Raw genomic sequence first — 19,940 nt, 5'->3', positions numbered from 1 at the left:
GAGAAGCTCATATAGCTTCTAACCTAGAAGTATTTACTGTAAAATACTGGAAAAATAATATAAATATATACCTTAACTTGTCATATTTACACAAATTTTCACCATTATAAAAATTTTAACTAATTATGTGTCACGACCCAGACTAACGGACCGTACGGGCACCTACGCTATTCTAAGTAGCTAGGAGAACCTTTATTACCCAACTAAAAATATGCGGAAGACTTCTGTTTTTAAGGAAATATAAAGTAAATTAAATACTATAAACTTTTTCGAAAACTTCTTACAAATGTCCTTCACTGTACCAAGACTTGGCCAGACATGTACAAAAGCTACCTATTACAACATAGACTGACAATAAAATAAACAATACAAGGACTCGAACATCTGCCAGGAAGAAAGTGCAGAAGTTAGTGTTGAATATCGTCATCCATCTAGTAACTGTAAACTAACCTGCATTCAGTCTACGCCCCAATAAGGATTGCAGAAGAGTAGGGTCAGTACAACCACACGTACTGGTAGGCATCATCGACCGACCGTGTTAGTTCATATAATCATAAAATAAAATTAAGAAAAATAAACCATGACATCTAGAATGGAATATAATTCAACCAAGGCTGTAATAACATTATTACTTTACCTGTATAAGTTACATCATCCAATTACTCTTCCAACTCCATCAGTATTATATTCACTACTAACATACTCTAGCCTCATTAATTCACACAATCCAACACTGATACATCACTATTCCTCTTTGTTCACTTTATCTTTTTCATTACTCATATTCACAGGAACAAACTCGTAGTCATAGACAACCCACACTAAACTCTCGGGCTAACAACCAAACGCTCTCTTATAATATTAAAGAATGATAACTAGCCATTCTGATAAGCTACGATTAAAACACGTATAAATAAAGCACGTCAACCAACATATAAGTAAGTATAAAGTTTCACTTCTTCAAATACATATCACACAATCAAATACTCAATGAATCAACAATACAACAATAATAGATCAAACAGTGCTCACAAACAAGCCACATAACCATCAAGAGCAAGCGAAATCCCGTTTCAGCCCGGACAGTGCTCACTAAAACAATCATAACTTTTTACTTTGAATTCGGATTGAGGAACGATTTATTGCGTTGGAAAGAGGACTCAAAAATATTTGATTTGGTAGATAGTGGGATCCTTAACTCCTTATATTGTAGGAGATATGGTCGTTTGAAGTTAGCCCTAATAGAAACTCATATCGAAACCGTATCGGAAAGAAAGTTATAAACTTAACTATGTGTTGGGGATATTGTACGACCTTAATTCATCCTAAAAGAACTTTAAAACCAAAGTATTGATATTAGAACTCATGAATAATTAAAATTCTTCGAACTTGAGTCTACCTAGACACATCCGAAGGCTAAAATCTTCACCGAAAAATTCGAGGTGACATCATAACAAATAAAATATTTTCTATTTTGGACCCAAGTTAATATTGGGGAATGAATTTTCATGAATTTACTATGGATAATTTAATAACGACGAAATGGGTCCTTACATTATGTATCTTCGTTGGATGTATCGAAAACTAATTATGTATCTCAACAAATTCAAAATCGAAAAAAATGGATCAGAAGATAATTATGTATCTTACAAAGAAAAAAATGTATCTTTGTTGGATGTATTATGTATCTCGACCTATCCAAAATCGAAAAAAATATATCGGAAGCTAATTATGTATCTTTACAAAAGAAAAAATTGTATCTTCGTTGAATGTATCAGGAATAAATTATGTAACTTGACAAACTAAAAAGTCAGAATTTTCAATAATTATGTAAAATATCAAAATTTTCTACAATTAAGCTCTAAACTGTCGGAATTTATATTATTTTTATCCTAAAATACTAGATATCCTTTAGAATAATCTTCATATGGATTTTTACTTGCTTTACCAATATTTGGGCTCCAATGTTATGATGAATCTTGAAATGGACTTTCTAAATTGATGAGGCCCATGTGAAAATATTCTTGTTTTCTCTTGATGATCTAGTGGGCCAAATCACACTTTATTCCTTACAAGGCTTTAAGCTAAATCAAGGATATAGTGATGTGCCGTAAGATCTTGTTCCTTTTTACTTGACGTTCTTTATTTTCTTTGGTTTTCACCCATAGAGCGGTAGCCTGCTTACGTAGTTCTTACGTTAAGGATCTAATCAGAGTCAAATTTGAATTTCAAAAGAAAAAAAAAATCCCCTTATTAGTCAGACTACAAGTATACATTTTTTTTCTTTAGTTTCTTTAGTAAAGGTGGATTTAGCCAAAACGTTTGAATAGTTCGATCGTCCTTGTTGAGAGTCGCTCTGTGAGACATCTAATAGTCTCTGACTTGATTTTCAAATCATAAGTCTCAGCCCCTCCTCTGCTTGTCTCGCTCTATATACACCATATACAAAAATTATACTATACTATCATATCATTCAAAAAATATTTAAAATATTCCTTTAAATAATGAATTTGTAGCCTTGAAAAAATAAAATAAATGACTTGTTGCAACATCTAAATGTGATATGATGACTTAAAAATTCTTTGTTCCACATACCACGAGCTATAAAAATTACTACATAAATTCTAGCATTAGTTTATATAATGTAAATTTCGAAAAAAACTATCAGTATCGTATTAAAGTAAGATAGGTTACTTATTATAACCATTAAATGTGACTTGATAACGCAAAAAACTCTTTACACTAATAGTAGTTTTATGTCTTGAAAGGCATCAAATGCACTTAATGTCCTTCATATTTTAATTTGTAAATAATTATAAGAGATTATATCCTTTATATAATATAACATAATACGACAGATCGATTCCACACAATATGTACATATTTATTATGATTCAACTTTATCAAATACTCACTTATTTAATTACTCTCAAGACAAGAATCATACACCTTTAATATTTTTCACATCATAAACCAAGAAAGAATTAGGTAAACTGTCAAAGGTGGCAAAAAATACCTCATTTCATCATCCCTTTTTACGGAAAAATATTTTTTTTTTGTCAAATACATAAATTTTCCACCGACAAAAACAGTCATCATTTATATATATTCTTTATATATAAACTACCACAAATAAATTAATCATTTTGGCAATACACTAATTGCCAAATATTTATTCTATGAGTCCCTATCAAGTAGTCTTAATCTAATAACAACCATATTGCGTAGGAAAAATCAGAATAAAGGCAGATATTTTTATTCCAAATCTAGGAGTTTGAATCAAGAATAATAGTCCAAATTTCAAATAACAACCATGATAGTGACAATACTTTGATTAGCAAGAGCTTAATTAATCTCATACATAATTATTAAATTTTAAAAAGTTAGTAGTATAATATTTTTAGTGGAATAATTAACCGACACTATTGATATAAGAGGTTATCATTATGTTCTTTGTCAAAAAAAATTAATTAGCCGAAAGTATTAGGTTTATAGTTTCTCATTACTATTTTTTTTTAGGTGAAATAAGCACAAAACTATGTATTTCAAAAGCCTAAAATCAAAACAAATGTATTGAAAATTAATTATATATCTTTACAAATGAAAAAATATATCTTCGTTGGATATGTTAATTAGTATCTCGACAGACTCAAAATTGAAAAAAAAAATATCGAAAGCTAATTATGTATCTTTACAAAGAAAAAAACGTAACTTTGTTGGATGTATCGGGAACTAACTATGTATCTCGACAGACCCAAAATCGAAATTTTCTTTAATTATGCAAAATGTCGAGATTTTCTATAATTAAACTCCAAACTATGAATAATTAAGTATTGTAAAATAACATCTTGATTTTTAAAATAATGCATAAAGTATGTATAAGTTATGATTCTTCTCATGCCAATGCAATGAAAAAAATAAATTTTACATGATTTGAAGATTTTGAGACTTGAAAATAATCCAAAATGTCAGTATATTTTAATAATTTCTTTTTTATTTGGTTTGGTTACAACATAAGAAAGTACACCTTGGAAGAATATAATTAGGTAAACTAATTTGTGGATAACTATGCTGTCCATTTTTATGGGGTATTTTAAGAAGTGGAAATTTGCTATTATCAATAACATACATGAACCTAATTTTGGATGGTTTTAGGGTTTATCGATTCTTTCTAGTACTTATATTTTTCAATTTTTGTAATACTATTTCTTGGAAATATGATTAGGATCTATTAGAACAAGAAAAGAATCAAAACTGACATCTTTTTTTTTTATTTTTTTTTGTTTAAGAGGAGGAAATTTAGATTGTGACAATAATTAATTAAATATTAATTTCAATAATAACAACGACCTATTTAGAGTAATTTTAAGAGTGAGGTAGGTACTGTAAAGTGTACACAAATTTGAGAACCTTACATTTATCTTGGGATGTAGAAAAACAGTTTTCGATAATAATTCGGCTCAAAAAAGTGATCGAGGAGGAAGACAAAGTATGTTGTTCACATGTACACTAACTACAATAAAATAGTAGACTAATTGATGTACAGGAGCAACAGATAATAACAGAAATGAAAAATAATTACTCGAGTAATACTACTAATACTAATACTGGTATATAAGAAGAAGCTAAGCAACACATAACTATAGACTAACTCTCTATCCTAACAATAGCGGACCAAGATTTTCATTAAGGGGTTCAAAAGTAAATATATAAACTACTCAAAGAGAGTTCAATATCTACAAAATATATGTAAGAAGAAATTTTAACTATATATAAATAGTATAGTTTTTCACCGCAGAGGGTTCGGATGAGCCCCCTGACCTAAAGGTAGCTCCGTCCCTGTTAGTCCTAGTTTGCACTATTTCATAGCCTCTTATAATCTGAGGTCATGTTCTCAGTAAATTAAAGTTGTCTTATGTCTTGCTTAATTACTTCTCTCATATTTCTTTGACCTATTTCTACCTCTCTCCTAAAACCCCTCCAAAAAATATTAATTAAATATTTCAATAAAGAATATTTATGATCAATTGGATTCGATTAATTACAGTACTTTCTTGGACCCTAATTTAATTAATTATTCAAATACTATATTCTAACATTTCAGAGTATGATTCCTATAACCACAGCAACAATACCAAGAACAACAGTAAAATGCTGGGATGAAACAGTTAGGAGAATTTTTTGTGTAAGTTTTTTTAAGTTCTAACATAGTACATAGTATTCTGTCATTTTCTTTTAATTTCTTTATTATACATTACCACTTACAACTTTTTTATTCTTAATAATATGGATTCCCAAAGCAACTAAACTTTGGTTTTGTGCCTTTTTCAAGGTTCCAACTTTTCTTTGGACACATTTGTGCATCTTTAAGATGTAGTAATTAATCTCTTATTAAAAATTAACGCAATAGTACTAATTACTGCATAAAACATTATTTATTTTGATAATTTTAAACTTACTACATGTTGTAAACTTATCATACAATTATTCAAAAAATTGCAACAGAAGAGAAACAAATACTATCTATTTCTTCAGAAATGTCGACGAATGTGTATCGAATCCTTTAAAAATATTTTTTTAAAAGATTTTGATATGATATAAAGATATTTTTGAAAAGTGAAAGCATATGTTGTGGTGTATGTATGTGAACCTGAATTTCACTCCATCCCCTAAGTTGTTAAGAATAAAGGCATTTTTAGGTCTAATATTTTCTTTATCATTATATGAATAATAAAGTGTGGTAGGCACAAATTGAAAGAAATACTTGCACCTACTTCAAAATTTTCCTATTCATTATAAGTTATAACATATCTAGACACTAATTAAATACAACTTGACTTATCTTTTATCTTAACACTTGTTTAACGTCAAAGAGTTGATTCAATGTTCAAGTAGCTAGGAGTATCTAGTAAACTCATATGAGCCAAGTTCAGTATTCATAGTATTTAACCCTAGCTAATTATGCTTACAATCACGCTAAATAAATATTTTACAATTAATATACAATATAACATTATAAAGTGTGCTTTTACTCAGACCATATACACTAAAAAAGACTATATAATAAAGAGGCACATAATTCCATCCCCATCGATGTGAGACTCAACACCTTTGAATGCTCCGAACTGAATATTCAAATGGACAATATATGTAACGTGGACCCAGCATCCCGCACAAAAAAATTGAAATAGTGTTGATTCTGACATTAGTTCTTAACTCGTTCGTAAAAGTTAGCTCATGGTGAAGATCCAAAGCGATACATATATAAAGAGGCACATATAATTAATCCCATCCCGATCAATGTGAAACTCAACAGTTTGAGCAATAAGAATGGAGTCGCCGTTCGTAGGAAATGCTCGGGTAAAGCAAGAATTTTTTGATGCAAATATGAAATTAGTCGAGTTTCAAAATGATAAAAAAATCCTTTTTTTTTTTTGGTGGTTGCATTGGCTTAATTAAGGTTTTCTTCTTTTTAATTAGTAGATGGAATGTCCTACCAAAAACATTACTAAGAGCGCATGATGTTGTATTTTACAGTGACATGTTTGTATCTTTGTGGATTAAAGGGAGAAAAAGTCTAACATGTCAGTATTATTTCATAAGAGAATATGCATATGTTAAAAAGGGTAAGTGAATTAAGTCAGTGATATATATGTGTGTGTGTTCTTGATGTTCCCTTAGATCACTTTTCAACAAAGACTGCTTTTGGTGTCCTTTATGTCACAAGAGGGACATCTCAACAACTCCATTCCAAGCATCTTTTGTGGGATAAAATTAAAAGGGTTAGGAACAAATCAATTTCTTGGAGAAATCTATCATAACAGATCGGACTATCTATCAATTATCGATTTGAATATAGTACGCTTATTTTTTTCACAAAATATAGCGTTCGTTGTACTTAGAAGAAGGCCAAGTAGGTAAATATACTCTTTTATTCACGCCTTAAAATAGTATGTTCATCTCGTTTATAGTTAATCTTTTTCACCAAAATATAGCCTCCGTAATAGTTAAGGAACACGCCAAGCGTATATAAGTGTTCGCTTCACTCCCTTAAAATGTTGCCTGCGCGTTGGATCGTCTCCCACTCTCATGAGTTTAGGATTTGTACATTATCATGTATTATATATCGACCTATAATACTATATGTAACTCTTGATCACAAGCTTAATATGATAGCCAAGAAATTGAGAGCATAAATCTTACCTTCACCATACCCCATTTGTTGAATGACACTGAGATTTGTTTTTGTTGGTGTTACTTCTAGCTTCTTCTTTTTTCCTTTTTTTCTTCTTTTGAGTAAAAGCATATCGTATCCCCCCTGAACTATTACCTAATTTGCTACGTTACACTCCAACTTTACTGGAGTCCAATTACCCTTAAATTCAATTTTAACGTATTTTTGTCACCCTTTTAGCTAATGTGATACTTTTTAAGCTGACGTGGCACTATTGGCGTGGATTCCATTTTTATATAATAAAGGTTTCACGTCATCACAAATGGATGACAAAAATACACTAAAATTGAGTTCAGAGGGTAATAAGACCCCTGTAAAGTTGGAGTGTATCGTAGCAACTTTAATTTGATCATAATTCGAGGAGGTACCATATGCTTATTTTTTTTTTTTTTCAAGTAAAAGAAACAGGAATTACGCACATCATGCATGGGTAATAATTATGGTGGGCAATCAATCATTTTTCAATTTCCTAAAATTTAGTTTTATGTCTTGACAATAAAGATTAATTTGGTTCACTAGTGTAATACTAGATATGATTGAAATTTCAATAAAGAGATTTTGTGAAAATAATTATGGTGGGAACCAAGCAAACGTGGCTTACTGGTTATAAAGGGTTAGGTAACTGAAGAATATAATTATTGTGTTTTTAATAATGACCTTAAAGAAATATATGTTGATATATATGAGCTTAACTAGATTGAAATTTTATATAATCGATTCTAAACTTATTTGAAATTAAAACATAATTTCATAATTTTAATCTCTACATTATTGACAAACTTCAAATTTAGTAATCTAGATATGCCTAAGCGTTATGGTGTAGTTTGTAAGAATCTTATGGATTCGAATTTAGGTGAAGAAGAGTACAGAGGTTATCCCATTAGAATTTAAGTTTGGTATATCGTTGGAGTAATTTTTTTTTCACCATCATATAATTTTTACCTGCTGTAGTAGGTCATTCATTTCTCAGGTAAAAATATAAAAATGGATGACCTGCTACAACAGGTAAAAGTCACCTGATGGTGTAAAAGAAAACTACATCAACGGTGCACCAAACTTAAATTGTATCCATTATCCACGAAATATGCTAACGCATAATCTAGCTAAGTTTTCAATTTTGATATGAGATAAAGTTATTTGTTTTTTCTTATTTTCTAATTGAATTGTAAATGATTCTATGCTTTTTTTAACTCTTTAAGACCGTCTATGCGTTACTAACGATATGGACTGACACTTGTCGGTGTCGAAAGGTCAAGGAAGTTGGTGATTTGATCGCATGCGAATCTGCGATCGAAGCTCCGATGAACGGCGGCCATAACTATAACGGTCCTAAAGTAGCGAAATTTAATTTCTTGACGAATAAATTTCAACCCGTACGAAAGGTATAACGATCTGGACACTGTCTTGAAGAGAGACTCAGTGAAATAGACATATCTTTCAGATGAGGACTACCTGCGCCTGAACAGAAAATAAGGTTATTTGATGTCCAAAATAAAAAAGTTGAACCACATTTCACTAGTAATTAACTAGTTAATTACATTTAATTTAGAGGACCCATATATTGTTTTTCTGTTCAACAACTTATGAATGATGACATCAATAATGAGAATTGCACCTATATATGCCACTGCTAAGTTGAAATGTCCTTAGGTTCACTTCCTCCTTTGTAACATTTGCTTAAATCTTCCCTCTAAAAATAGTAATTTGTGAACCTAATTAACTCCTTTGTAACTTGCATGTTATGCTCTCCATTTATCTTTAAAACATTGTTACTTGTTCATATGAGTACAATATATTCATACAAAAATTAAGTTTTATATGTTGTGTACAAAATATTTCATGCTATAAGGTAAATTTAATCTGTTATTGCAGGGTATTTAATTTTTTTTTTAATTTTTATGTAAAAAATTGAGTCTGCATTAATAGGTCAAACTTATCTAATAGTGTAAATATTTTATACACTAATAATGCACAAAACTTAAACTCATTCTTAAATACATAAACAATCCCATCCAATTGTAAGTACTTCTTGAAAAACATCTTTTGAAGTAATCAACTCAACAACAACATTATTATTATGTAATTCAATTAGTGAGTTTTGAAGAGGATATAGTGTAAACAGATCTTTATCTCTAATTGTTAGAATATAAATATTTTTTTACAATAAAACTTTGACTTGAGATAATTTAGACAAGTTCAATAATTCAAGCAATTTAAAAAAAAGAATACAAAAATAAAAAATAATAACAACAACAACAACATAATATCAAGGAAATGAAGAGTAGTACAATTAGGGGTGTTCATGGTTTGGTTTTTAACCAAATCGAACCGCTATCCAAACCAAATCGATTAAAAAATCGATATTTGGTTAGATTTGGTTTGGTTTGGTTTTGAATTTTAAAAAACCAATACTAATTTGGTTTGGTTTGGTTTTACTCTAAAATAGCCGATAAAATAACCAAACTGAACCGATATATATATATATATATATTTATGTATTATTCATAAATACAATATAAATATTTGTTACACTTTATATTTGAATCATGATTTAACTTTAGTCGTAACACATTAAGTCATTTCTTCATCTAGTTAATAGTACCTTATGAGATTATAAGTGAATTTCGCACTTTGAATGACAAATGATACTAATTGTGAAAATAATATCTTGTTATATATTGAAATTTATAGCTGACATTTGACTATAGACAATCATTAATTTTAACTTTTTTTTTAACTTTGTTGAGTAAGAAGTTTATGTGTTCACCTTTTGAGGAGTTTATCTTATCATTTTGTTAAATGTAGTTTTAAAATATATTTTTAGAAGTGTTCATATGGTGTTGTTCATAACTTTTCAGAAGTATAACACTCAGTTGACATCTTAGTTTCACAATTGAGATACAACACTCGGTTAGCATCTCATATGTTAGATTGGATTGATTTTTTTTAATTTTTAACTTTTATCATTAGTTAAAGTTATAAATCGAAAAAATCAAACCAAATCGAACTAAATCGATAAGAACCAAACCGATAGTTATTTTTTTGTTTGATTTGGTTTAATTTTAGAAATTTAAAAACTGATTAAATTGGTTTGATTATAATTTTAACTAATAACCGATCCTTAATACAGTCCAAATAAAGTAAAATTTTAAAAGTCTCAATTTATCTTCGAAAAAAATCTTTTTTTTTTAATTTTTTTATTTTCAAAAAGGTGATGGTGGCAAAGGCCAATAAAGTGAAAACTGACACAACAGTTTTGTCTAGACATGGGCACACGTGAAAGGACAAGATAGAGGGGCAGCATGCACGTGTGCATAACGGAAAACATCGTCATGAGCAAAAGTGACGACCGTTTCATTTTCCTCTGTAACAACAAAACAAAAACCATGTCCCACTTCCCCATAATAAACCAAAAACATTAACTTACCCACCCACTAAATTAACAAATCCACCCACCCACTCTCACGTTTTTTCTCATTATTGTAATCTCAATATGCTACTGTAAGTGACGAGGTCACGTGTTCAAACATTGAAAATAATCTTTTATAGAAAAACAAAATAAAGCTGTATATAATATATTTTTATGGTAGAACTCTTTCATAAATTTTGTGCATAACAATAGTTTTAATGCATCAAATTATTTTATTATTTTGTAATCTCAATATGTTTAATATATTTTCATAAAATAAGGTTCAGAGAAATAGAATATAGATGTTTAACTAATCGACTGTCTTTGACTGTATATGACTGTGATTGCATTACTACCACAACAATCATCATCATTAGGAACTATTATACATTATTAACTATTATCACTGCAACGTCGCTTATCACCACTGTACATTAGCTATCTATCGTCCGTCACAACAAATAACCGGCACTTCCGCACCACCATACTACTACATCAGTCAGTTGTCACTCACCATTACCACTAACTACTAGCCACATCGATCACTTTATTACTATATCAGTTTTAATTTCCGTTCCAAATTTAGGAATTGTGTGTGTCTAGTAAATCCGAACACATATATTTACGTTCAAAGTTTTAAAGTTTCGTTTGAAAACAAAAGGACTTATCTATCTTTTTTATGCATGTACTGAGCGATTTTCTAAATCTTATATAACAATTTTCATACATTTTTATATAATTATATTTAACTTGCATCGAATTAATAGATCAAAGCATTCAAAATTGGCCTCAAGTCCACCTGTGCGTTCACACACATTAAAATAACAATAACAACAACAATAAACCCAGTATATTCCCACAAAGTGAGGTTTGGGAAGGGTAAGATATACGCAGTCCATACCACTACCCCGAAGAAGTAGAGAGGTTGTTTCCGATAGACCCCCGGCTCAAGACAGTGGACCATAGACCAAAAAAAATAAAAAAAATTAACCAACTGAGGACACATGATAAAATAACAGAGCAATAACATTCACAAAAACGAAGTACATTAACAAATCAAGGGCCCCCCTCCCCCAAACGTAGACCTATCACCCAAGCTATGCTAACCTCTCCTATCTGCCGACTACGGCTCGACCACCTTACTTAGTATTCACACACATTAAAATATTTATACATATTATTATAACTTCGTGTAAATGAAGAGGTTGTTTTCAAATAATAATAATAATAATAGTAAGTTTTTTTAGGACAAAGAATATGTTACGAAAATAGTACTTCCTCTGTTCCACAATAAGTTAATTGTTTTATTTTGGTACAAATATTAAGAAAAAAAAGTAAAGACATAAATTTATTATGCATGATACATCACTCCCAATGCATATTTAATGAAGGGTAGATTTAAAAAAAAGATTTAATAGTTATCTTAAATTATGAACCACTCATTTATTTATCCAACAATTCAGTTATGGTGAAACGGAGGGATTATAACAGAATCACGTAAAAGGATGAAAAAGAAACCGTTCTTTGCGCCATTGGTTTGGTCCAATCACACGTAATTCATCATTGTCCTTTTTGCAATATTTCCTCCTTTTTACTATTATAGTTTTGCTACTTTTTTTTTTAAAAAAAAAAAAGAGAAAATTCATTCTATATATTAATTTCTGAATGATTTCAGAGATATATTCTTTTGAACTTAATTCAAAGAATTAAATATTGCGCCTCCATTTTTGACTTTGGAGTTCAATTACATAAGATACACCGACAAGGGATCTTGATTAGCATGTTTATATAGTACTACTAATTTATTTTTTTACCTATTGATTTTTTAATCTATACTTTTGTAGGTTCTTTCAATTGTAAAACTTGCTAGGTTTATAATTATATAGTTGTTATTTGTTAAAAATTATGGTAGTGTTTATAAGTAAGACAATAATTTTCTAATTTGGTTCTCGTAAAAGTCACTGCATTTGTTTTTGTCTCGAACATGCAATTTTATGAGGGGTGGTTTTGGTGATAGCATAAGAATATTCAATATGTGTATAAGATGTATAATGTTTGACTGGTCACAAAGAAAATAATTGCTGTATAACTAATGGAATATTTGGTTGGCGATAATTAGATTGTGCACAATTTGTGATTTTCACTCATAAGAGAAAAACAACATTTTCATAGATGGACTGCGTACAATTACTTTCACTAGATCTATCTTTTTCAAAATATATTGATTATGTTATTGTTGTTATTCTCATCTTTCATCTTTACTTGACATTAGTACACTTTTCTATTTTTTGATGTTTAACATATTTATTTAATTTCTAAAATAATAAATAATTTATTTATTTATAATCATTTTACTCTTAACATAAAATACTATTCATTAACTAATATATTTTTCAAAACATTAAATTTATTATTCCCTCTATTTTAAAATAAATAAATTATTGAGATATAACACTCCTCTTAAGAAAAATCTTTTAAAATATAAATTTTAAGTTTACTTTTCGTTATTATTTTTTTTTATAATCGTGGTGTTCGGATCAATTTACGCGCACCTCGACTAAATTTACGGTATACGCACCAGTAACAGATACCAGATAACTCTATCCACTAAGGTTAGAACAGATGGAAAGAACCTGAGACCTCATGATACTCATCTCAACTTCATCAAACCACTAGACCACACCCTTGAGTATACTTTCCATTATTATTTTTTTAATTATTCTCTTAGAAAATGCGAAGTGCTTACAAATTTCACGAAATGAGAGGATAAAATTAAAAAAAAATAAAATTCAAACAAGCTCTTAAAGAATGAACAATTTATTTATTTTAAATATTAATTAAATATTAGAATAAAAATAAATAAAGAAAAGGACAAAGTAGATTCTGTTTGCATGAAAATTCGAGAACAGTTACAGAAATAAAGCACAAAGTCCAATTGCAACAGTGTGTCTGTGTGACTGTGGAATTCCCGCCTGTCCACCCACACGAGCGCTTCTGCATCCCCCCTCCCCTGCCCCCCCCACAAATACACACCACCGCACGAGTAATATTATTTTACTCGTTCCGTTTTTATTTGTCACTATTTTATTTATTTATAATTGATAAAATTATTATTTATAAGCGATAAAGTTGTTGTAATATAGTCAGGAGATCATGAGGTCAAGTTTTGAAAATAATCTCTGATAAAAATATAATATAAAACTACATATAACACACTCTTGTAGTGAAGTCTTTCTTCTAATTCTACATATAGCGGGAGTTTTAATACATCCGACTGTCTTTTTTACTCCTTCCATCTCATTTTATGTGTTGTCTAGGATTCCACCTAATAAGAAAAAAAAAATGAACAGTAAAATTTAAGAGAGACAATTTTATAAATTTTATAAAGTCATTATTTATTTCTTAAACTCCGTATCCGATCAAATAACTATACATAAAATAGGACGGAAAGAGTATTATTTTTCTAATTAAATATTTATTTTTACTTATCAACATACTAAGAAAAGATTAAAAAATTATTTTAGAATTAGTATTAATTGTCTATATCTAAATATCAATTAATAAAAATAATAAGATAAAATAACTATATTAATAATTATTTTATTAATGAATGTGTCATACTCTCTCTAGTTCAAAATAAATAAATTGTTGGGATGTGACATATGCATCCTTTGAGAAAAATCTTTTAGGACATAAATTATAAATTATTTTCTTCTATTATTTTTATAATTGTTCTTAAATTATTCTTCTAGAAAATATGAAGTACTTAAGAATTTTATTAAATTAAAATGTAAAATTGGAAGAAATTTTCAACGTGTTACTTGACTAATGAATAATTAAAAAGTGATAACTAAAGGGAAAGAGTATTAACTTATTTTATTCCCTACTTTAATTATTGTTGCAACCGAAAGTAATAATTAATTATTATGTAGTAACAAATTAGAAGATAAGTTTTCAATTACTGTTGTATTAACTCTTTTATGTCCTTTGGTCAAGATAACGGTCCTCCCACTTCGTCCATTTTATATTAGTTGTAAATTTTTAATTTTTATGTCTTTTAAAAAATAATAAATATAAAAATATAATTTAATTAATTTACAATAACAACAACAACAATAAATTCAGTGAATTCCCACCAAGTGAGGTTTGGGGAGGATAAAATGTACGCAGTTCATACCGCTACTTTTGAAAAGGTAGAGAGGCTGTTTCCGATAGGCCCCGACTCAAGATATAATTTAACTAATTTACACCTTAAATAATAAATTTTATAAATTTATTTACACTTTAAGAAAAAAAGTAATTATAAAGACAAAATGGAACAAATTTAAGAATAGTTTTCTCTTGGTTAATTGAAAAACAATTTGGGACAGTTTTTTTTTTTAATTATTGTGAACAAGAGAGCACCAAATTAACTCGATTTACTATGATTAAGAAATTTATTATAGTGAAGATAACATTAATTAACCATCATTAAATGGAAAAAGTGTTTATATAAATGTCTTGTTATTTAATCATTTAATATAATTATCTAATGCTAGTAAATTAACCGATTTTGAAATTTTTGAAAATAAAAAAGTGACCAAAAAAAAAAAAGATTTTTTATTCCTAGAAAAATGAGAGAATCGTGTAAGTTCACAACTTCACATCACTTCTTTTAAAATATTATATTTCTTGTTTATTTTTTTGTTGTTTTATGCAATCTTTTTATTTCTTATATTATATAGTACAATATTATTATATTATATGCTTTGTGAAAGAGGAAAAAGATGATTCTGTTTTCATTCTTCTTTCTCTTCATCCTTTAAACGTTACAACTCTTTTTTTTTCTTTTTTCTTTTTTGTTCCCATATATATATATATAACTATCATCACCACTCACATTTAAAACTTCTTTCTATAAACCAAAAAAATAATTCTTACCCAATTTTCCTTTTCAAAAACTGAAAAAAAAAAAACCCATGTTGAATCTTTAATTTTGGTTCTATAAATCAACTTTTTTTCTTATTATTCTTTTGGTGTTCATCAAGAAATGAACTTTTTAGTCCCTTGTGTTGAACAAAGTCCTTGGAGTTTTAATCATGAAGAAAATTTACGGAAGTTGAAAGATGAAATAGAGGAAGAAAATTTAGTGGATATGAAGAAAAATAATAATAATAATGGAGGAACAAAGTTATGTGTTAGAGGACATTGGAGACCACATGAAGATTCAAAACTTAGAGAACTTGTTGCTCAATATGGTCCACAAAATTGGAATCTCATTGCTGAAAAACTTGATGGAAGATCAGGTAATATTTCATACTTTTTTTTAAGGTATTTTTGAGGATATATATATAGATTAAATGAAATGTGTTCATATGGTAAAAAAAAAAAAAGTAATTACTTGCCAAAATAAAGTTATTTTTTCATACATAATATTTTTTACATAGTGGCGGATCTAGCAATGAGTCATGAAATTGCTATCTTTTTAGTTATCGTCCCCTACTTGCTCATTCACAATTACTATTACAAGAAAGTTGAGTTTTATTCATGTCTAATCAGTGAAACATTGTTCATCGTGAAAAAGACCAATCCCAACTTGTCTACAAAATTGGACTAGTGTTCAGTTTTGGTTGGTTCCATCTCTTTGTTAAAAAAAAAGAGTGAAAAATCATATCCTTTCTCAACAAGTTGCTCGTCAAGAAAGTCATTGACCTTTCACCTCGAAAAATATCCACAATGTTTAGGCGCTTTTTAACTCAGAACTTGTAACGTCTAAATTCTGAATCCTGCGACTATTGAACTCACCTTTTTCTCTTTTTGACTAAGAACGACCCATAATGTCTAAATTCTGAGTCGTGCAACTATTGAACTCGTGACCTTTTGTTTGACTCAAAACTCGTAACGTCTAAATTTTTTGACTTTTTTTTTTTTCAGGAAAAAGTTGTAGATTGAGATGGTTTAATCAGCTAGATCCAAGGATCAACAGAATGGCATTTTCAGAGGAAGAAGAAGAAAGACTATTAACAGCACACAAAATGTATGGCAACAAATGGTCAATGATAGCTAGGCTATTCCCAGGGAGGACAGACAATGCAGTCAAGAATCATTGGCATGTCATAATGGCAAGAAAACATAGAGAACAAAACAGTGTGTATAGAAGAAGAAAGAGTACTTCATCAAATTTGCAACAAATTATTGCTCCTAATAATAATAATAATGATAGTATCATCCAAATTAAGAGCAATAATATGCAAAGTGATTTAACAATTTCTAGCAACAATTGCAACAACAACAACATTATTGTTGATGATCATCAGTCAGCTTCAACTTGCACTGATCTTTCCCTTACTCCCTCTTCTTCTAAACCCATGTTTCCTCCTTTTCTCATGACAAGATTTACACATCATCATCATGTGGAGCATCAAGGATTTCTTGATTCTAACAAAGGTATAATATTTTTCTCCCTTCTTTTTCATTTATCTAAAATCATTTTAAATTATATATACAAATTGTATAAAAAAGAATTTCCAGAGTCGAGAGTCTACTAGAAACAACCTCTCTACTTCTGAGGTAGGGGTAAGGTTACGTAAATTCTACCTTTCAGACCCCACGCGCTTTGTGGGATTATACTGGGTAACCTGTTACTTATGCTGTTCGAACTCTTTAAGATGTATGTTGTTGGGTACGTATTAGATCCTTCAAAAGTATGCATTTTTGAAGGATTTGACATGAATGCTTCGAACTCTTGAAGATGTATGTTGTGGGGTACGTATTAGGATCTTTCAAAAATACATATTTTTGATGGATTTGACACAAATGCAACAACACTTTCGTATGCATTTGACATGAATCCAACAATATTTTTGAAAAGTCCAAGTAACATTGCTTGTAACAACAACATGTTAATTATCATTTCTAGTAAATTACCATCAATATATGTAAATCATAATTAATTTTTTGATTGTAATATAGGCATGTTGTCAAGAGATGAACAAGAGGTGAAAATGGACCAAAAATTCTTGTACGGAAAGGAGCCTATTGAAAGTTACCATCATCATCATAATCATCAACATTATGGATGTGGTAATGTGTCAGATACAAATTCAGAAATTTCTGCATCAGAATCAGTAGCCAACAACATGACCAATGTCAAGATTTATGGTCATCAAAATGAAGAAGAACAAGATATAAAAACTATTCCCTTCATTGATTTTCTTGGAGTTGGAGCCACTTGAAAAACAGTGGGTTCTTACGGGTGCGGCCTTTTTGCTAAGGGAGTAGGATAAATTAGTTTGTAACTTGGTGATTACTGCTTATAATTGCCTCTAATTATCTATTAGAGTTATTTTCTATGAATGGAAATAATATAGAGAAAAATGAAACAAAAAGGCTATGAAGCATAAGTGATTATATAAGTTTTGATAAGCAAACTTAATTAATCAAGTATTGGCGAGAATTAGCAACACAAGTTGATTCAAACGCCATCATTATATATATACGATTTAATTAAAGACACAAATTTCGATGAAAATAAAATTGGCTAGTAAAAAATGTTTTCGATAAACTTTTTGTATTTTTGGTGAAGCTAGAATGTGAACTTCAAACCGATTTAGACACCACCATTATAAAATAATTTTTTTCAAAAGAAAAAAAAGAAGAAGCTAGAAGGTCCATGTGATCTTCGTTCTCGTTATGAAATTCTGATTAATTTGAATTTCTATTGCATAAAACACCTTTAAAATATTAAGAGTTTTTAAGTCTTGTAATTAAAAGATAAAGGAATTCTATCCATTGATTTCTCAAATGATTCCTTAACTAATAGTTATTATTATCTCAAAAAACTATTTTCTTGGGAATTTTTTTTTAAAAATAATATTTTTTTTCAAATAAAAAAACCCAGGAGATTCATGTGATCTTAACAAGATTCTGATTAATTTGAATTCTTATTGCACAAAACTCGTTTAAAATATTAAAATTTTTATGCCTTATAATTAAAAGATAAGGAATTCTATCCATCATTTCAGATGGTAGATTTTTCAAATGATCTCTTAACTAATAGTTATTATTATTTCAACAAACTATTTTCTTCTAATTTTTTTTTTTAAATAATAATTATTAATTAAATAATGATATGAGAAATTTAACTTCTTAGCAGGGTGGGTGTTCTATCATTTGTCATTATGATAAGGAAATAGTATATGGTTGCCAAAATAATTCAAAGAGAAGTCTACTAATTGTAGTTTTTGGCCTATCAGGCAAAACAAAAGGAAAAGGTCTATTATTTGCCTATCTTTTATGACTTTTTTGTTGGTGTTTGGTATACTTTAGTTGACTGCCTATGATAATGATTTGTTGAAAATAACTTTTTTTTTCTTCATGTTTTCTTTTACTAATTACACTAATTACTACTTACTAGTACTTTTTACACGTGTGCTTCATGATGACATCTTAATGGCATGATTTAAATTTGCATGAAATAATTACTACTTTAGTTTGCTATAGTGATTGGATTAAGTGAACCTAATTAATCACTTGTAAGAAAAAATGAAAATGGAACACGTACTCATGAAATTGACAACATGAGCAAGTTCTATTGTGAATTTGGCATAACTTGATTAGTTCTTTACTCCTTGACATATAATTGACATCATGAGCAAGTTTATAACGTTTTTATCATTCATACATAGTGTTTTGATCTAATATTTTAATTCTTTCGTATTTTTGTAGTAACATATTCTTTCATGGAACAAAGGTCTAAAATACAGAAGAAACAAGCGTTTTCACAACTATACCACCTCTCTTTCGTCATCATATTTCTTTCCGGCTAAAGAATGGACACAATCAGTTTGCTAGCGATACATATAGTATGGCAATTCACCAAAAGGACATTTTTTATGGTCAAAATTTTCAAAAGGGATACTTGATTTGCAAAGAAACTAAAGGAGACAAAATATTGTTGGCTGAGTGATTTACAAGTTGCCTGATAGCCGATGATTTGCAAGTCGTCTGGTGTCCAGTGACTTGCATGCCGTGATTTGTGTTTGTGTGTTGGTTTCTTTGTTCCAACACGTGAAGGTCTAAAATGCATAAAGTTAACTAATGTCATGCCTATATAAATCCTCAATCTCTATTTCAAGAGTAGAAACATCTCTTTTCTCAAGTGCAGAATCATTGTAACCAAAGAATATTTTTTTCTAGACATATTCTATCAAAATCGTTGAATCCCATGTGACTTGCAAATCGCTCGGACAATAATGTTTTATCCCTTTGATTTCTTTCCAAATCAAGTGTCCTATTTGAAATTTTTGATTAAAAATA

At 29.1% G+C, this 19,940-nt stretch overlaps 1 protein-coding gene across 1 annotated transcript; it reads left to right on the top strand.

Annotated features, from left to right (window-relative positions):
- Window positions 1–15,388: 15,388 nt before the first annotated feature.
- LOC107854589 (transcription factor MYB54) lies at window positions 15,389–18,068 on the top strand. Its single transcript, XM_016699606.2, has 3 exons — window positions 15,389–15,928; window positions 16,557–17,069; window positions 17,595–18,068. The coding sequence occupies exons 1-3, from the start codon at window positions 15,673–15,675 to the stop codon at window positions 17,855–17,857; spliced, it is 1,032 nt and encodes a 343-aa protein (XP_016555092.1). The 5' UTR covers window positions 15,389–15,672; the 3' UTR covers window positions 17,858–18,068.
- Window positions 18,069–19,940: the final 1,872 nt, after the last annotated feature.

This window comes from Capsicum annuum, chromosome 10, assembly GCF_002878395.1.
Source record: "Capsicum annuum cultivar UCD-10X-F1 chromosome 10, UCD10Xv1.1, whole genome shotgun sequence".
Taxonomy (NCBI): Eukaryota; Viridiplantae; Streptophyta; class Magnoliopsida; order Solanales; family Solanaceae; genus Capsicum; species Capsicum annuum.
The sequence above is the reverse complement of the archived record's forward strand: the minus strand, read 5'-3'. Positions and strand labels throughout refer to the sequence as shown.